General features: G+C 40.4%; 3 protein-coding genes across 4 annotated transcripts; 1 reads left to right on the plus strand and 2 right to left on the minus strand.

The window, feature by feature from the left end:
* The first annotated feature begins 257 nt into the window (after positions 1–257).
* Positions 258–3713, plus strand: LOC140349158 (RCC1 domain-containing protein 1-like). Its single transcript, XM_072435391.1, has 8 exons — positions 258–551; positions 884–1096; positions 2096–2261; positions 2332–2453; positions 2527–2628; positions 3023–3193; positions 3286–3315; positions 3392–3713. Exons 1-8 carry the CDS (start codon positions 350–352, stop codon positions 3556–3558), a joined length of 1173 nt encoding a protein of 390 aa, XP_072291492.1. The 5' UTR covers positions 258–349; the 3' UTR covers positions 3559–3713.
* Positions 3713–5145, minus strand: LOC140349159 (calcium and integrin-binding protein 1-like). 2 transcript variants are annotated; one of them, XM_072435393.1, is made up of 7 exons: positions 4977–5144; positions 4690–4724; positions 4512–4611; positions 4268–4421; positions 4075–4193; positions 3905–3993; positions 3713–3823 (listed from the first exon to the last, which is right to left on the minus strand). In XM_072435393.1, the coding sequence occupies exons 1-7, from the start codon at positions 5025–5027 to the stop codon at positions 3802–3804; spliced, it is 570 nt and encodes a 189-aa protein (XP_072291494.1). In that variant the 5' UTR covers positions 5028–5144; the 3' UTR covers positions 3713–3801. The 2 variants fall into 2 exon arrangements, with proteins under 2 accessions (XP_072291494.1, XP_072291493.1); XM_072435392.1 differs by having other exon boundaries at positions 4512–4724; positions 4977–5145.
* A 454-nt stretch (positions 5146–5599) lies between these two features.
* On the minus strand, positions 5600–13255 carry LOC140348645 (titin-like). The gene is made up of 4 exons (XM_072434641.1): positions 13121–13255; positions 12803–12899; positions 5899–12117; positions 5600–5801 (listed from the first exon to the last, which is right to left on the minus strand). The coding sequence occupies exons 1-4, from the start codon at positions 13139–13141 to the stop codon at positions 5767–5769; spliced, it is 6372 nt and encodes a 2123-aa protein (XP_072290742.1). The 5' UTR covers positions 13142–13255; the 3' UTR covers positions 5600–5766.
* Between the last annotated feature and the right edge of the window lie 50 nt (positions 13256–13305).

A 13305-nucleotide genomic window follows, 5' to 3' on the forward strand; every position in this document is an offset into this window, starting at 1 on the left:
TTTTTACATCGAATCTAGTAAAAAGATATTCATTCATATAAATAAATATGAATACAAATAAAATTCGATGTAAAAAAATAAAAAACTATTATTATTATTTTTAATCAATAAAATTCGATGTAAAAATAAATAAATAAACACACACAAAAATAAACACCTAAAAATAAAAACACAAAATAATTGTGAAAAAGTTGAATATCGCCCAATCTGGCAACCGCGGTCGTCCTTTTTGTATCACGTGACAGGGCAAAACAACATAAGGAAGACGAGATGACGCGCTGCCTGTGAATGTTTGTTACTCCTGCATTATTATCCACTATTATCCACCAGGTCCATTACAGTTTCTTCAATGCGTTGGTTCGGGTTCGGCTTCAATGGATTTGGACAGATCTTTGCCACCGAGGACAAAACCGACACTGCACAAGAGGGGAAAGTCTTCTGCCCCACGTTAGTTCAAAGTGTAAACAAATGCACTTGTGGACGTGACGCATCCGCCGAATTACAACAAATCCGAGCAAGTTGGAGTGGAAGACTTTCTTTCCCACTGAAGGGTAAAAGCTCCTTGATGGTCACAAAGTCATAATCGTTACAGAATTTGCACATTTGCCATGGCATTTGACCATTTAAAACACTAGTTCCAAACCTTTATTGTCTTGAGCATCTCCTGATCTGTTAAATCAATGATGTATATGTTAAATATGCCTTTAATTTGTTGTTTTAATGATATTCTGACGTACATAATCTTCCTTTTATAAACACTCTTAAGGATTCAAAATTTGCTGCAAAGAACATTTCATATTCAAATACTATTCAATTTGACTTCTTTTCCAAATCTGATCCACACTGACCTATAACATTCCTGTATTTCCTTGCTGTTTTCCAGGTGACAGTGGTGTGTTCCTGGACGGTTTCAGGGGCCTCGGAGCCAACAAGTGCTGTGGTTTTGTAGAGCAGAGCCTTGGATGCAAAGACGCTTTCAGCAGTGAATCGCAACTGATCCTCGCTTTTCAGGACAGAAATGAGGTGTGGGACTTTGAGAAGAGCGAGAATGGCCCAGTGTGGAGCATGGATGTAAGGCCTTCGTCTCACACGTCTGGTAAAGTCTTCACAGTCATATGGCAGAACATTAAACGCACCGGTCCAAAATGAAGTTGAACAATCGTGCTGCACAACAGTGTCAGTGTGTATTGGCATCAGGCAATATGGATGCAAATGGGTACATTGCTCCCTCATTTTAAAAAAAAGTATCCACTGAAAATGCACACTTTTGACATTAAAACATTGTTACATAACGTTTTGTTGGATTTTTCCATGAATCCCTAAACAGAAATATTCCATACAATATAAAATCAATTGTAACCAGAGGTGGGCTTTACTTGAGTAACTTTTTCAAAAATTTGTACTTCGTTTTGACGCTTTTACGTTTTTTACACTTTTACTCCTGCTATATTATTTTTAACAATTGATTAAACGGTTTTCTAATTTGAGTGAAAGTGTTGGTTCCTCTTCCCCCTGTGGGTAAATCTACAAGTGACAATGAAAAAAAATGAAATGATTTGAACATTTATGTTTCTTGCACCACAACCAGATATTGTTTTGTTTTTCTCATTTCTGTGTCTGTCTATGTTTTATCTTTCCAATTATATAAACTTCAATCCAGACATTACACTTCAAGTAGTTTCTTGGACCACCACTTTGTACTTTTACTACTCTTCCCACTTATAACAACAACAACAAAGTATAAACTGTTGCTGTTTGTTTGAGGCAATTTCCTCATACTTATCCATTGTTATTTTTTTATATTTCTTTCTAAATTACACTCAAATTTGCTTTGACTTCTTCCTTACAATTATTTCACAGAATCACACCACAAATTAAAATCACAGGTTTAAGATTAAGTTATAAATTAAACAATTGGGGGCCACCCAACAAAGACACAGTAAGGGCTTCTTATGATTTTGTTTACAAATTTTGATCATGTTAATGTCAGATTGAAAAGAAATGTCAAAATGTCTCAGTTTCAAAAACAATGTCAGGACGACCACCATTGAAAACTTAATTTCTACGATGTTAAATGATATTATTCATTTTTCAGACCCCCCCACGAAGCTCCCTTTAGCTCCTGAAGGCTACATCGCCTCAAAGCCGCCCTTCTTTCGCCCTTTATCCCCACATCTTCAAGCCAAGAGCATCGCCCTGGGACCAGAGCATGTGATTCTTCTGAGTGCCACTGGAGCTGTCTACACTTGGGGACAGGGCAGGTAAACACCATCTTTGTGTTGGTTATTGTAGCAGCAGAATGATGTGTGATGGTGACTGTGTGCTTGACAGTCATGGTCAGTTGGGCCATGGCAGCCTCACTTCTGAGGACGAGCCCAGGGCAGTGGAGGCTCTCTGGGGAGTACCTATGAAAGCTGTAGCTGCTGGAAGCTGGCACTCTTGTTGTATTAGCGGTAAGTACTTGAGATGCATCGATTTGTATTTATTATTGTATGTAAAATATTCATCAGTCTATCTTGTATTTAGCCACTGCCGATCTCTATGTTTGGGGCTGGAACGAGATTGGCCAACTTGGACTTCCTTCACGGGGTGTAAAAAAACTCCAGCAGCAGAAAAGCCATGACAAAGGTAGACAATTTAACACAAGGCATATAAATATACAATATTTTATTATATACCAAGCTCTCAAATCATCATTATTAAGTATATTAGTTGCAGTTACTTGCCATAAGAGTTCCCTGTGGGCGGGTGGCTTATGTAATTTCCATTTTTGTTTCTTGTACATTCTCTCATAATAAATATTTGTTTAATCCTAAATGATTCTTGGTGAATTTAACTGCATAATTATAATAAAGGATTTAGACTTCTTCAAACCTTATAGAATCTTATTTTCTGCAACATAATATTTGTTGAGTTCATATAATTAAGTTAAAATAATATTTTTTTGAAAGAAATGTAGTATCCTATTAAAGAATGATTTCACAAAAATGTATTTAGCCATAACACACTTTATAATACACAGCCTCACAATCCCAAACTGTGGACGTAAGGCCGGAGGATGAACCATCACAAGCTGAAGACGACACAGAGGTGTTCATATCTATCCAGGCGTTCCCTGCTCTCCTTGACCTAAACCCACAATCTGATATAAAGGCTGTGAGTTGTGGCTCAAGACACACAGCTGCAGTAACAAGTGAGACCTCTTTGTGTCATTTAAGAAATATAAAATCATAATAGTATTAACGTAATACATAATAGTATGTGTAACAATTTGTCTCCTTTTAGCTGAAGGGAACCTTTATACTTGGGGTTGGGGTAAGTTGCTTCTACTGCAAGGAAACTTTGTAATGTTAATATTTACCACAAAAGTTTATGAATGTATTTTTTATAGGAGGATATGGACAACTTGGACACCAGAATTTAATAAGTTCAGATGAGCCTCAGTGTGTTGAGTTTTTTCAAAAGAACCAGCTGCATGTTACTGACGTAGTCTGTGGAGCGTGGAACACCTTTGCAGCTGTCGCCCGGAAGGAAGAAATAAAGAAACCCCCCTCATGATAATAGACGAGGACTTTGTACAGCGTACGAGGAAGTATTACTCTGTAACTCATGTTGGCCTTGTGTCTCATGAAAACACTTGATAGTAAATATTTTTAAAAGACATGATTTATTTTTCAGTAGAAATATTTGAAAATAAAAAAGATTTTAAAAGATCCACAGGGTTGTATATAATTTAAAACCGGTATATGAAATCATTAATATAATTGTCAAACATCATTAAGGCCATTCAAGTACAAGTCTTCACAGAACAATTTTGAAAGAACTGTGGGAAAAAAAACATGTTTTCTTATTATTAATTGGGTATTTACTAAATGTCTACCACTAAATCCCATGTTTGCTTTACCTGATAAAATCTGGTGATCTTGAAATGACGTGCTGAAACTCTGACAGGTTCACTGTTCCATCTTTGTCGATGTCTGACTCGTCAAGGATCTTAAATAATAATAATGAACATCCTCGTAAGAAGAAGAATAAAACATTAAAACTGTAGCCTATGTTTGTCTAAAGACTTACATTGCTGATGAGCTGTCTCATTTCTTCACTTGTTAGTCTTGTGTCTTCTGTATCTCCGGTCAGGCAGTTCACCAGCGTCTGTAGGTCATCGGAGTCTAGGGTCCCATCATCATCAAAGTCTGAAAAAACAGTTTCAATAAGTTCCATGTATCATAAAGTGCTTTTGCAGATTACAGTTCAATTATCCACTTACCAAATATACGAAAGGCATAGTGGGATTTGATTTCCATTGTTGCCGAATCGCTGAAGGCACTCAAAAGATCCAAAAAATCTTCAAACGTAAGGCTTCCATCTTTGTGCTGCGATGTGGAAAAGACATGGCAGATCCGTTTCCTGAAAGGGTTGGACTGTGACGAGAACAACAGCAAAGGTCAAATACTGGTATCGGTGTGAAAAATCCCAAACATATCTTTAAATTGTGTGGATTGAAACATTACCTTGAGTTCTGGGAGGGTGAGAATCCGCTCCATTGGGACCCTGATATTTGGGATGTCTTTTTCATCTTTGGTAAGAAGCTCTGAGAATCGTTTGTGAGCACTACACAAAACAGAAAAGAGTAAACCTGATGTAATAAATGTTTTGAAAATTAAAAATGACAGGTGTTTAAAGACGTACAGGAGGATTTCTTGCTTTGTCAGAAATGTCAGCTCCTGAAGAGGGAAGAAAACAATGCATTAAGCCACAATTAACAAACTAACTTTTGATCATCTGCATATTGTATACGAATTGGAAGTAAACTAACACGTTGCCATGTTTCTCTCAAAGGCAAATACTTACAACAACAACAAAATGGTAATACTTGGTTAATAGTTAATGTTATTACACCCAGGCTGGGTTGTCATAACTTGTTCAACTACGCAAGCGACTTCAGCGCACAAAACAAACGCGTTTACGGCACTTACTTGGTATTCTGACAACAGCTCCTTCCCGAGCTGGCTTGCAGTGGTGCCCATTGTGAAATGACTTTAAAAGGTAGTTTAGTTGTTGTTGTTTAGCGTCCTCAACTTCTAGGCAGGACAGCGTCGTCGAAGTGCATCACTTACTTCCGGTCGGTGTCAGATTTCTCCGCCCCGCCTTTCTGTGGTCACGTGGTGTTTGGTTTCTGTGGTTTTCTTAGAACTAGACTCAATATAAATGGGGCCATTTTGACAAATATATATTTAACTAAATAGTTAAATGTGTAATAATTATAGTTAAAAACTATTTTTGCCCACTTCCCCTGGTCCAAAGCTACAATGAAGTCTGAGAATGTTAGCAATACTACAAAATTGCAAAATCAATTTTAACCTTCTTACAAGGGTGTTGGATTATGCATTTTAGTCATTCTAGAACTGGGACTCCAGTGCTCAAAAAAGTATAAGCCCTTCCAAAATCCTGTACTTGCAAATATACACGCACACACACACGCACACGCACACACACACACACACACACACACACACAGTGTAACTACATTCTAAGACTAAATTTGAAATTGACATTGGTTTACAACAGGTCACATCAGCTGAGAAAGAACAGGCCAACGTGGTCAATAAACAACATTTAATAAAACACGCAAATCAGATTTGTTTACAAAATTATATTATAGGTGTTATTAATCCCATACTATGTAATCATATGCCTATAAAACTTTGCAAAGTTAACATAAGCTGTTGCTTTAACTTCATCGTCACAATTTTACTTCTGAAGAAGCTATGCTCCTGGATTTGTCTCCCAATCTGTGGGATCTGCAAAGAAGAGAAACCAGAAATCAGCAACATTTGGTATAGTGTCAAAGTCAGGTAACATGGGTAGGCCTATGCATTTCTAATAAATCTTATCTACCTGTTAACTTTACACCTTCCTTGGTCTCTGCCGGTACTCCGATCCCATACTCATTTTCTCCAGTGATTCTGAAGAAGTAAATTCCGCCCTCTTCCAGGTCTGACACTCTGAACGACAACTTGTGGCATTTGTCGGTGAGCCTGGTCCATCCCACTCTGCTGATGTCCCTTATGTCTACTATATAATTCGTAACCGGGGCCCCTCCTTCATTCTCTGGTATGTCCCATGTGACAGTAGCAGAAATCTTGGTCACATCCTTCACTGTTATCCGAGTTGGTGGACCGGGTGAATCCAAAACTCTCACACTCAAAGTTAATGAGGCACTTCCGGCCAGATTTTGGAATTTGACTTTGTACTTGCCCGAATCGTCTCGTGTGGCTTGTTCCACCGTTATCGAGGTGGTCGTGTGTGTGGTGTTAATCAATCCACGTATTCTTAGGTCCACGTCTGCTTTTTCCCAAGATACAGTGGGAGTAGGCTTACCAGAGTACGGTACAGTCAAAGTGAAGGTAGCACCATCTTTAACCAGCAGAGCTTTGCGCATTTCAGGGCCCACGTCAAACTTGGGTTCTTCCACTCTCTCTATTGCGACTTGAGGGTCTGATTCCGGACTGGGCTCACTAACGCCAATCTTGTTTGTGGACCTTACGACGAAGACATACTCTGCACCACTAGTGAGTCCGGTTACAGTAAATTCCGTTTTATCACTGCTGTAAACTCCAGTGACCCATTCTTCTTCAGACGTTTTCTTGAAATCAACTATATAGCCAGTGACTGCTGCACCTCCATCAAAGAGTGGTTTATTCCATGAGAGAGTTACAGAGGTCTTTGTGGAATCAACAACAATTGGCTTTGCAGGTGGGGAAGGTAGAAACATAGGGTCTTCTGCCATAGCTAATGGGCTTGGGGCACTCGGTTCACTTAGCCCAGCCGCGTTCTCCGCAAAGACTCTAAATTCATATTCAAAGCCTTCATGTAAGCAAGTAGCTTTGACTCGAAGATCATAAACAGGCTTTTTATTCACACGCACCCATCGCACACCTTGCTTGTCTCTCTTTTCAATGACATAACCACTTATACGACTTCCACCGTCCGTCTCAGGTCTCTTCCAGCACACGGTCATAGAATCGACACTTGCACTTGTGACTTCAACATCAGAAGGAGCGGCGGGAACTGTGTAAGGCTCAAGGGCTTTGACTGGGTCACTCTCCAATGTCTCACCGTCTCCATATTTATTTACAGCCTTGACTCTGAACAAGTACTCATTTCCTTTGAGTAGCTTTGTTATTTTGCAGGTTGTTGCCATCTTGTCATTGTAAACTAGGGTCCAAGATACTCGGCTGGTTTCGCACTTCTCAATGATGTAGTGTGTTATTTCAGCTCCACCATCTTCCATAGGCGGTTCCCATGATAAAGTGCATTTCTCGGCTGAAATACCAGAAATGTTCAAAGGTCCCGCTGGTGGGCCTGGTCGATCTAGAACTTTGCATGTGATCGTTCTTGATGTGGCACTCCCAGCGTTTTGTAAATTAAGAGTATACTGTCCCGAGTCTTTTCGCACACATTCTCTGATGACTAAAGATGTATGTGTCTTGGTTATGTGTACGTCAACTCTTCCTTTAGATCCAATTTGTCTACCATTTTTTACCCAAGCTACTGTGGGGTTTGGGCGACCAGAGATATCAGCATCTATTTTTAAGAGGTCCCCTGATTTGATGACTATCACCTGTCTAAATTTATCATCCATGACAATTTTAGGTGGCTCTATGTCATGCTGTACCGTAATAGGCCCAGTGTTTTCAGAAGGAGCACTGAGGAGCTCTGCTGCATTTCTCGCCATAACCCTAAAATCATACTGTTCCCCTTCTGTAAGGCCAGTGACATCCAGGAAAGTGTCCAGGAGGTTGTTAAAGTTACACTTCAGCCAGCAACTGTCAGGCAACTCTTTCCGCTCAACAATGTATCCGGTAATTTTTGCTCCTCCATCATATTCTGGTTTGTCCCAAGAGAGGGAAACTAAATCATTAGTTATATTAGTGACAGTGAGGTTTCGTGGAGGGTCACATTGGTCTCGTGCCACAGCAGGATCGGATGTCTTACTGAATGGTCCTATGCCAGCCATATTCTCAGCAGAAACTCGGAACTCATAAACAAGACCTTCTTCAACGCTTGTCACTTTAAACTGGTTTTCATTGACAAGATTTCTGTTTAACTTTGTCCACAGGATGCTGCTTTGATCTTTGCATTCAATGTGATAACCCATAATGGGATCTCCGCCATCTGTTTCTGGCTTTTTCCATGCAATCAAAACAGCAGACTTTGATGCACTGATAACATGAAGGTCAATTGGAGGACCAGGTTGGTTGAAAGGATACTGTGCAATAACTGAATCGGAATCAACGTATGAACTTTTACCATAGCGGTTCTCTGCTGCAACACGGAACTGATATTCAATGCCCTGAGTAAGCCGAGATATCTTAATAGATGTTCTCGCTACTGTAGCAGACACACTTTGCCAAAAGGTGCTTCCAGTGTCTCTCTTTTCAACAACATAATTGCTGATTTGGCATCCACCAGTATACGTTGGGGGTTTCCATGATAAATTCACAAAGTCAACACTCACTTCCTCTATCGTAAGATCACACGGGGGTCCAGGTCTTTCGAACACATTGACAAAGATTTCGGCTGATGTCGTGCCAACTGGATTGCAAACAAACACTTCATAAGTTCCAACATCTAACTTTGTTGCGTCTTTGATGGTTATTTGAGAGGATTCCTCCATTGTCTGCACATTTACTCTACTGGTCTCTTTCAAATCAATGCCATCTTTTCTCCATTCAACTATTGGTTGTGGAGTACCCTTAAATGGGACATCAATCTTCAAGTCATTCCCTACTTTGACACTGAATGAGTTACACAATAGATTTATAACTGGCTTTGCACTGTTGTCCTTAATAGTAACAGGAGCTGCCAATAACTTTGGTTCACTTCTTCCTTTCTCATTAGCAGCACTTACTCTGAAAAAATACTCCTTTCCTCTTATCAGTCCCTCAACTGTTACTTCAAGGGCTCTACTTTCTGAGCATGTTGTCCATGAATCATCATCCTCAGTTTGCATTTCAAGAATATAGGATATTATTTTACTTCCTCCATCATGTTCAGGTTTTTCCCATGTTAATTTTGCACTGGTGGCGGTCACGTCCACAAGAGCGATTTTTCCGGGAGTTGGAGGAACCTCAGCAACTTTCACTGCCTCAGTGGTTTCTGCAGGCATCCCAGCTCCAAACTCATTCACAGCTAGAACGCGAAAGTAATAGAAACTCCCTTCGTTCAGGTTTTCAATCTTGCAAGAATTCCTTACACAGTCACTACATATACTCGCAAAAGCCTTTCTGGCCTCTTCTCGCTTCTCCACTATGTAATGAGTAATCTTTGACCCACCATCAATAAGAGGTGGCTCCCAGGAGATGGACACAGAACCTCTCTTTACATCCTTCACCTGCAGTTGCGTCGGTGCACTGGGGGAGTCAAGTATTCTGACATTGATGAAAGCCGATTTTGAGCCAGCGCAGTTTTCAACTATCAACACATACTTTCCCGTGTCGTTTCTGTTGACGTTCTCAATCATTAGCTCAGTGTAAGAAGGGGTTACCTCAATTTGGGCACGTTCACTGAGTGCCCCGCCTTCCTTGGACCACTTCACTTCAGGCTCTGGATTTCCTCTGATGTTGACACAAAGACGCAAAGTAGAACAGGATCTAACATTGACAATCTTTCGTAGAGATGAGTCTAATTCAACTTCAGGTGGCTCAACATTTTCAGTAGCCACAACTGATTCTGGGAGTTCCGCAAATTCACCTGCACCAGCCACATTAACAGCACACACTCTGAAATTGTACGCTGCATTCTCTCTCAGTCCTCTAACAGTGTAGTTTGTATCTTCTGCTTTGCTTGGTGGGCATGTACTCCACTCCTCTTCTCCTGCCTCTTTCATTTCAACTACAAACCCGGTAATGACTGATCCACCATCGTAAATAGGCTTTGACCAGGTTAAAGAAACTGTGCTCTTAGAATGGCCAGTGCTTTTGAGATTTGTTGGCGGTCCAGGAGGGTAGGTAGCATCACAAACTTTGATATAGTCACTTGGCTCACTCGGCATTCCAACACCAGCAGCGTTTTCTGCACAAACTCTGAACTGGTAGCAGTGTCCTTCTGAGAGTCCCGTGCATCGAAAACGCAAGTCATTGAGTCGTCTTTTGTTGCATTTTGTCCACCTGACGCCGTCTTTGTCACGTTTTTCAAGTATATAGCCATCAATTTCTGATCCTCCATCACTCGCAGGTCTTTCCCAGGTGAGCACAACTGAGTCCCCAGTAATGGCACTGGCTGAAGGGATGGAGGGAGCACTCGGTACAGTGTAAGGGTTTTGTGCAACAAATGCCTCTGTTTCAAGGAAGTCACCAACACCATATTTATTCACAGCTGCAATTCTGAATATGTACTCTTTACCGGGCACCAGTTTTGTCATTTTGTAAGTCACACCTTCAACTTGAGAGTCAACTCCTGTCCATGTCACGCGGCTTGTTTCTCTTTTCTCAATTGCGTAGTGTGTTACAGTTGCACCGCCATCGTTTACTGGTGGATTCCAATGCAGATTGCATTTCTCTGCGCTAATAACTTTGACTTTTATAGAGCCATCTGGTGGAGCTGGTTTGTCCAATACTTTTACATTGATAGGGATGGTGGTTGTACCTCCAATGTTACTAAGATTCAACATGAAGTGCCCACCATCAGCGCGTATACAATCCCGAACGAGCAAAGTTGTGTGGGTAAGCGTTGTTTTGATTTCCATTCTGGTTGTACTCTTATCAATTTCCTTGCCCTCTTTTAGCCATGCGACTTGTGGTAGTGGTTTTCCAAAGTAATCAGCTTCAATAGAGAATGTTTCTCCAGCAGGAACAATAGTGGTAGTTTTTAATTTAGGGTCTATGACACCCGTGGGTGCTTCGATAATATCCTGAGCCATTATGGTGATGCTTTCAGATGGTGCACTCCAAACTCCTGCAGCATTTTTAGCAGTTATTCTGAACTCATAGCTCTGACCTCCTGTCAACTCTGTGATTGTAAATTCAGTTTCCATGACGTTGGTAAAGTTTGCCTTCATCCATCTACCATCAGGGAGCTCCTTCTTGTCAACAACATAGCCAGTAATCGTGCTGCCGCCATCATAATTAGGTTTATCCCACTTCAAAGTAATATGCTCTCTAGTTACGACAACAGCTTCGGGTTTACCTGGTGGATCACATCGGTCCCTAGCAACAAAAGTCTCAGATGTTTTGCTAGGTGGGCTAAGTCCGGCAATGTTCTCAGCATACACCCTGAATTCATACTCAATGCCTTCCGCAAGTCCTGTAGTTTTGAAGCGAGTGTCATTAAGGATTAGCTTGTTAAGCTTAGTCCATAAAATGCTGTTCTTTTCCTTTCGCTCGATGTGATAGCCAGTGATCGGGCTTCCTCCATCATTGGTTGGTGGCTCCCATTCGACTACCATGTTGTATTTAGTGACAGTGGAAGCATACGGGGGGCTTGGGGCTAAGGGTACACTGAAAGGGAATTGTGCCATTACAATAGAAGAAGTAATTGAAGTACTTTTTCCATATCTATTTTCGGCAAACACTCTGAACTGATATTCGCTGCCTGTCTTCAGCTTTGTGGCTTTGATTGTGCTTCGAACTGTGGTTGCAGACACAGTTTGCCAATCCATACATGTAGTCTCACGTTTTTCCACAACATAATTGTCAAGCTGGCATCCTCCCGTGTACTCCGGTGGCCCCCATGAGATTACAACGTAGTCCGAGCTAACTTCATCGATCTTAACTGGTCCGACTGGAGGGTCAGGCTTTTCCAGAACTACTAAACTAATTTCTCCAGCACTTTTCCCAGCACTGTTACTGACTTCAATTGCATACTGTCCTGAGTGTTCTCTGGCTGCGTGTCGTATATGAAGAAGTGTCATGGTCGGCTTGTTTACAATCATGAGTCTGGATGTTTCTTTGACCGTCTGGTCACCCTTTCTCCATTCAATCTTTGGTGCAGGTTGTCCCATTACAGGAATCTCTATTTTAATGTCTTCTCCGTTCTTGACTGTAAATGTGTTGAATAAAATCTGGAGCGATGGCTTGGTGGCATTTTCTTGATTGGCACTGGTGCCAGATTGACCTGGTAAAAGATAAAATATAAATGATTTGTTGCCAGGTTTAACCCTTTGTCATAGATATTCTGAAATAAATTGTAGTGTCTGACCTTTATCACTGAGTCATGTTAAAATACAATGAAGCTTTTTAATCATGACAACACTGGACAAGACCTGGCTTAGACAATGCCGACATTGACTCAGCAATCTACAATAAGAAGTTTGTGGCCTAAAACTATTGATTGCCACATCTGGTGATTATTTTCTTAAATTGACGTATTACTTTTGCCCTTGAATATGAGATTTTCTTGAAATTTGTTCTAGATAAAACTAAAGTCACACTGTTGAGGATATCTAAAAGTTTTTCATCAAAAGTTCTAAATTTCCAGGGTCTTTTTGTGTTCGAGTCCTAAAACTCTGTGTCAAATCGAGATAAATGACAATGTTTTCAATAATCTATGAGTTGAGATAAGTCAAATCACTTGTTTCAGCTCTACTTACGTAAACTACCGTCTACTCTTCTTTAGGCCTATTTGTATATAATGGTAAATAATAATGGTACATCAAATTATGTTTTATCTTTGAATCCAAGGTGAAAAATAGGCGTAATTACCGTCATAATGTGTATTAAATAAATTATTGGAACCCTATGAGTAAGTCATTCCAAAGGCCTTTATATCAAAATAGAACCCCATTGAGTCAGGGACAAACCTTGGGCTGAAGATTTGGTGGGTGATGGTGAATCCTTTGTATTGGGCTCTGATGTCATGGTTTTATTTTGAGGAAGACCAGCAGCTCTCTTTCCTGCCTTTGAGAAAATAGAAATAAAAAAAGGTAAATAAAAAAGCATGATGAAAACCATTTACTCCTATAAAGCAGTGTATGAGACATATCTGTATGAAGTTGACAAGCCTAAACCTAAAAATGAAACACAGCAGAGCTATGGCTAATCCAACTGGGATTTTCCTGACAAAAATATATTTTGAAAGCAATTTGACAGTTAATAAATTTAGGAGAGAACGTTCTTACCTGATTGTCTTTTTCTTCCATTATTTCTCACTTTTCCAACTTTCCCTCGTGTGTGAAAGTAGCTTTAAAGTGTGCTGCACGCAGTTTGTGGCTGTCCCAAACTGTTTGTGACAGAGCCAGTCTCCCCCTGTTGTATCACCAAAGGCACGCAGAGACAGAAATAAACCCGACACCTGATTGGTCAG

This window comes from Eucyclogobius newberryi, unplaced genomic scaffold, assembly GCF_026437365.1.
Source record: "Eucyclogobius newberryi isolate DKJ021-1_F unplaced genomic scaffold, fEucNew1.0.hap1 SCAF_7, whole genome shotgun sequence".
NCBI classification, from domain to species: Eukaryota; Metazoa; Chordata; class Actinopteri; order Gobiiformes; family Gobiidae; genus Eucyclogobius; species Eucyclogobius newberryi.

What these genes read in the sequence shown, in the direction of transcription:
- LOC140349158 (XM_072435391.1), top strand. Translation starts at nt 350, where the DNA reads ATGCGTTGGTTCGGGTTCGGCTTCAATGGATTTGGACAGATCTTTGCC. An exon ending in GCCTTCGTCTCACACGTCTG is followed by an intron (nt 1,097 to 2,095) that starts GTAAAGTCTTCA and finishes TTCATTTTTCAG; the next exon opens with ACCCCCCCACGAAGCTCCCT. An exon ending in ACACACAGCTGCAGTAACAA is followed by an intron (nt 3,194 to 3,285) that starts GTGAGACCTCTT and finishes GTCTCCTTTTAG; the next exon opens with CTGAAGGGAACCTTTATACT.
- LOC140349159 (XM_072435392.1), bottom strand. Translation starts at nt 5,027, where the DNA reads ATGGGCACCACTGCAAGCCAGCTCGGGAAGGAGCTGTTGTCAGAATAC. An exon ending in TGAGACAGCTCATCAGCAAT is followed by an intron (nt 3,994 to 4,074) that starts GTAAGTCTTTAG and finishes TTATTATTTAAG; the next exon opens with ATCCTTGACGAGTCAGACAT. An exon ending in AGATCACCAGATTTTATCAG is followed by an intron (nt 3,824 to 3,904) that starts GTAAAGCAAACA and finishes TTTTTCCCACAG; the next exon opens with TTCTTTCAAAATTGTTCTGT.
- LOC140348645 (XM_072434641.1), bottom strand. Translation starts at nt 13,141, where the DNA reads ATGGAAGAAAAAGACAATCAG. An exon ending in TGGAAGAAAAAGACAATCAG is followed by an intron (nt 12,900 to 13,120) that starts GTAAGAACGTTC and finishes ATTTTCTCAAAG; the next exon opens with GCAGGAAAGAGAGCTGCTGG. An exon ending in CACCAAATCTTCAGCCCAAG is followed by an intron (nt 12,118 to 12,802) that starts GTTTGTCCCTGA and finishes ATCTTTTACCAG; the next exon opens with GTCAATCTGGCACCAGTGCC.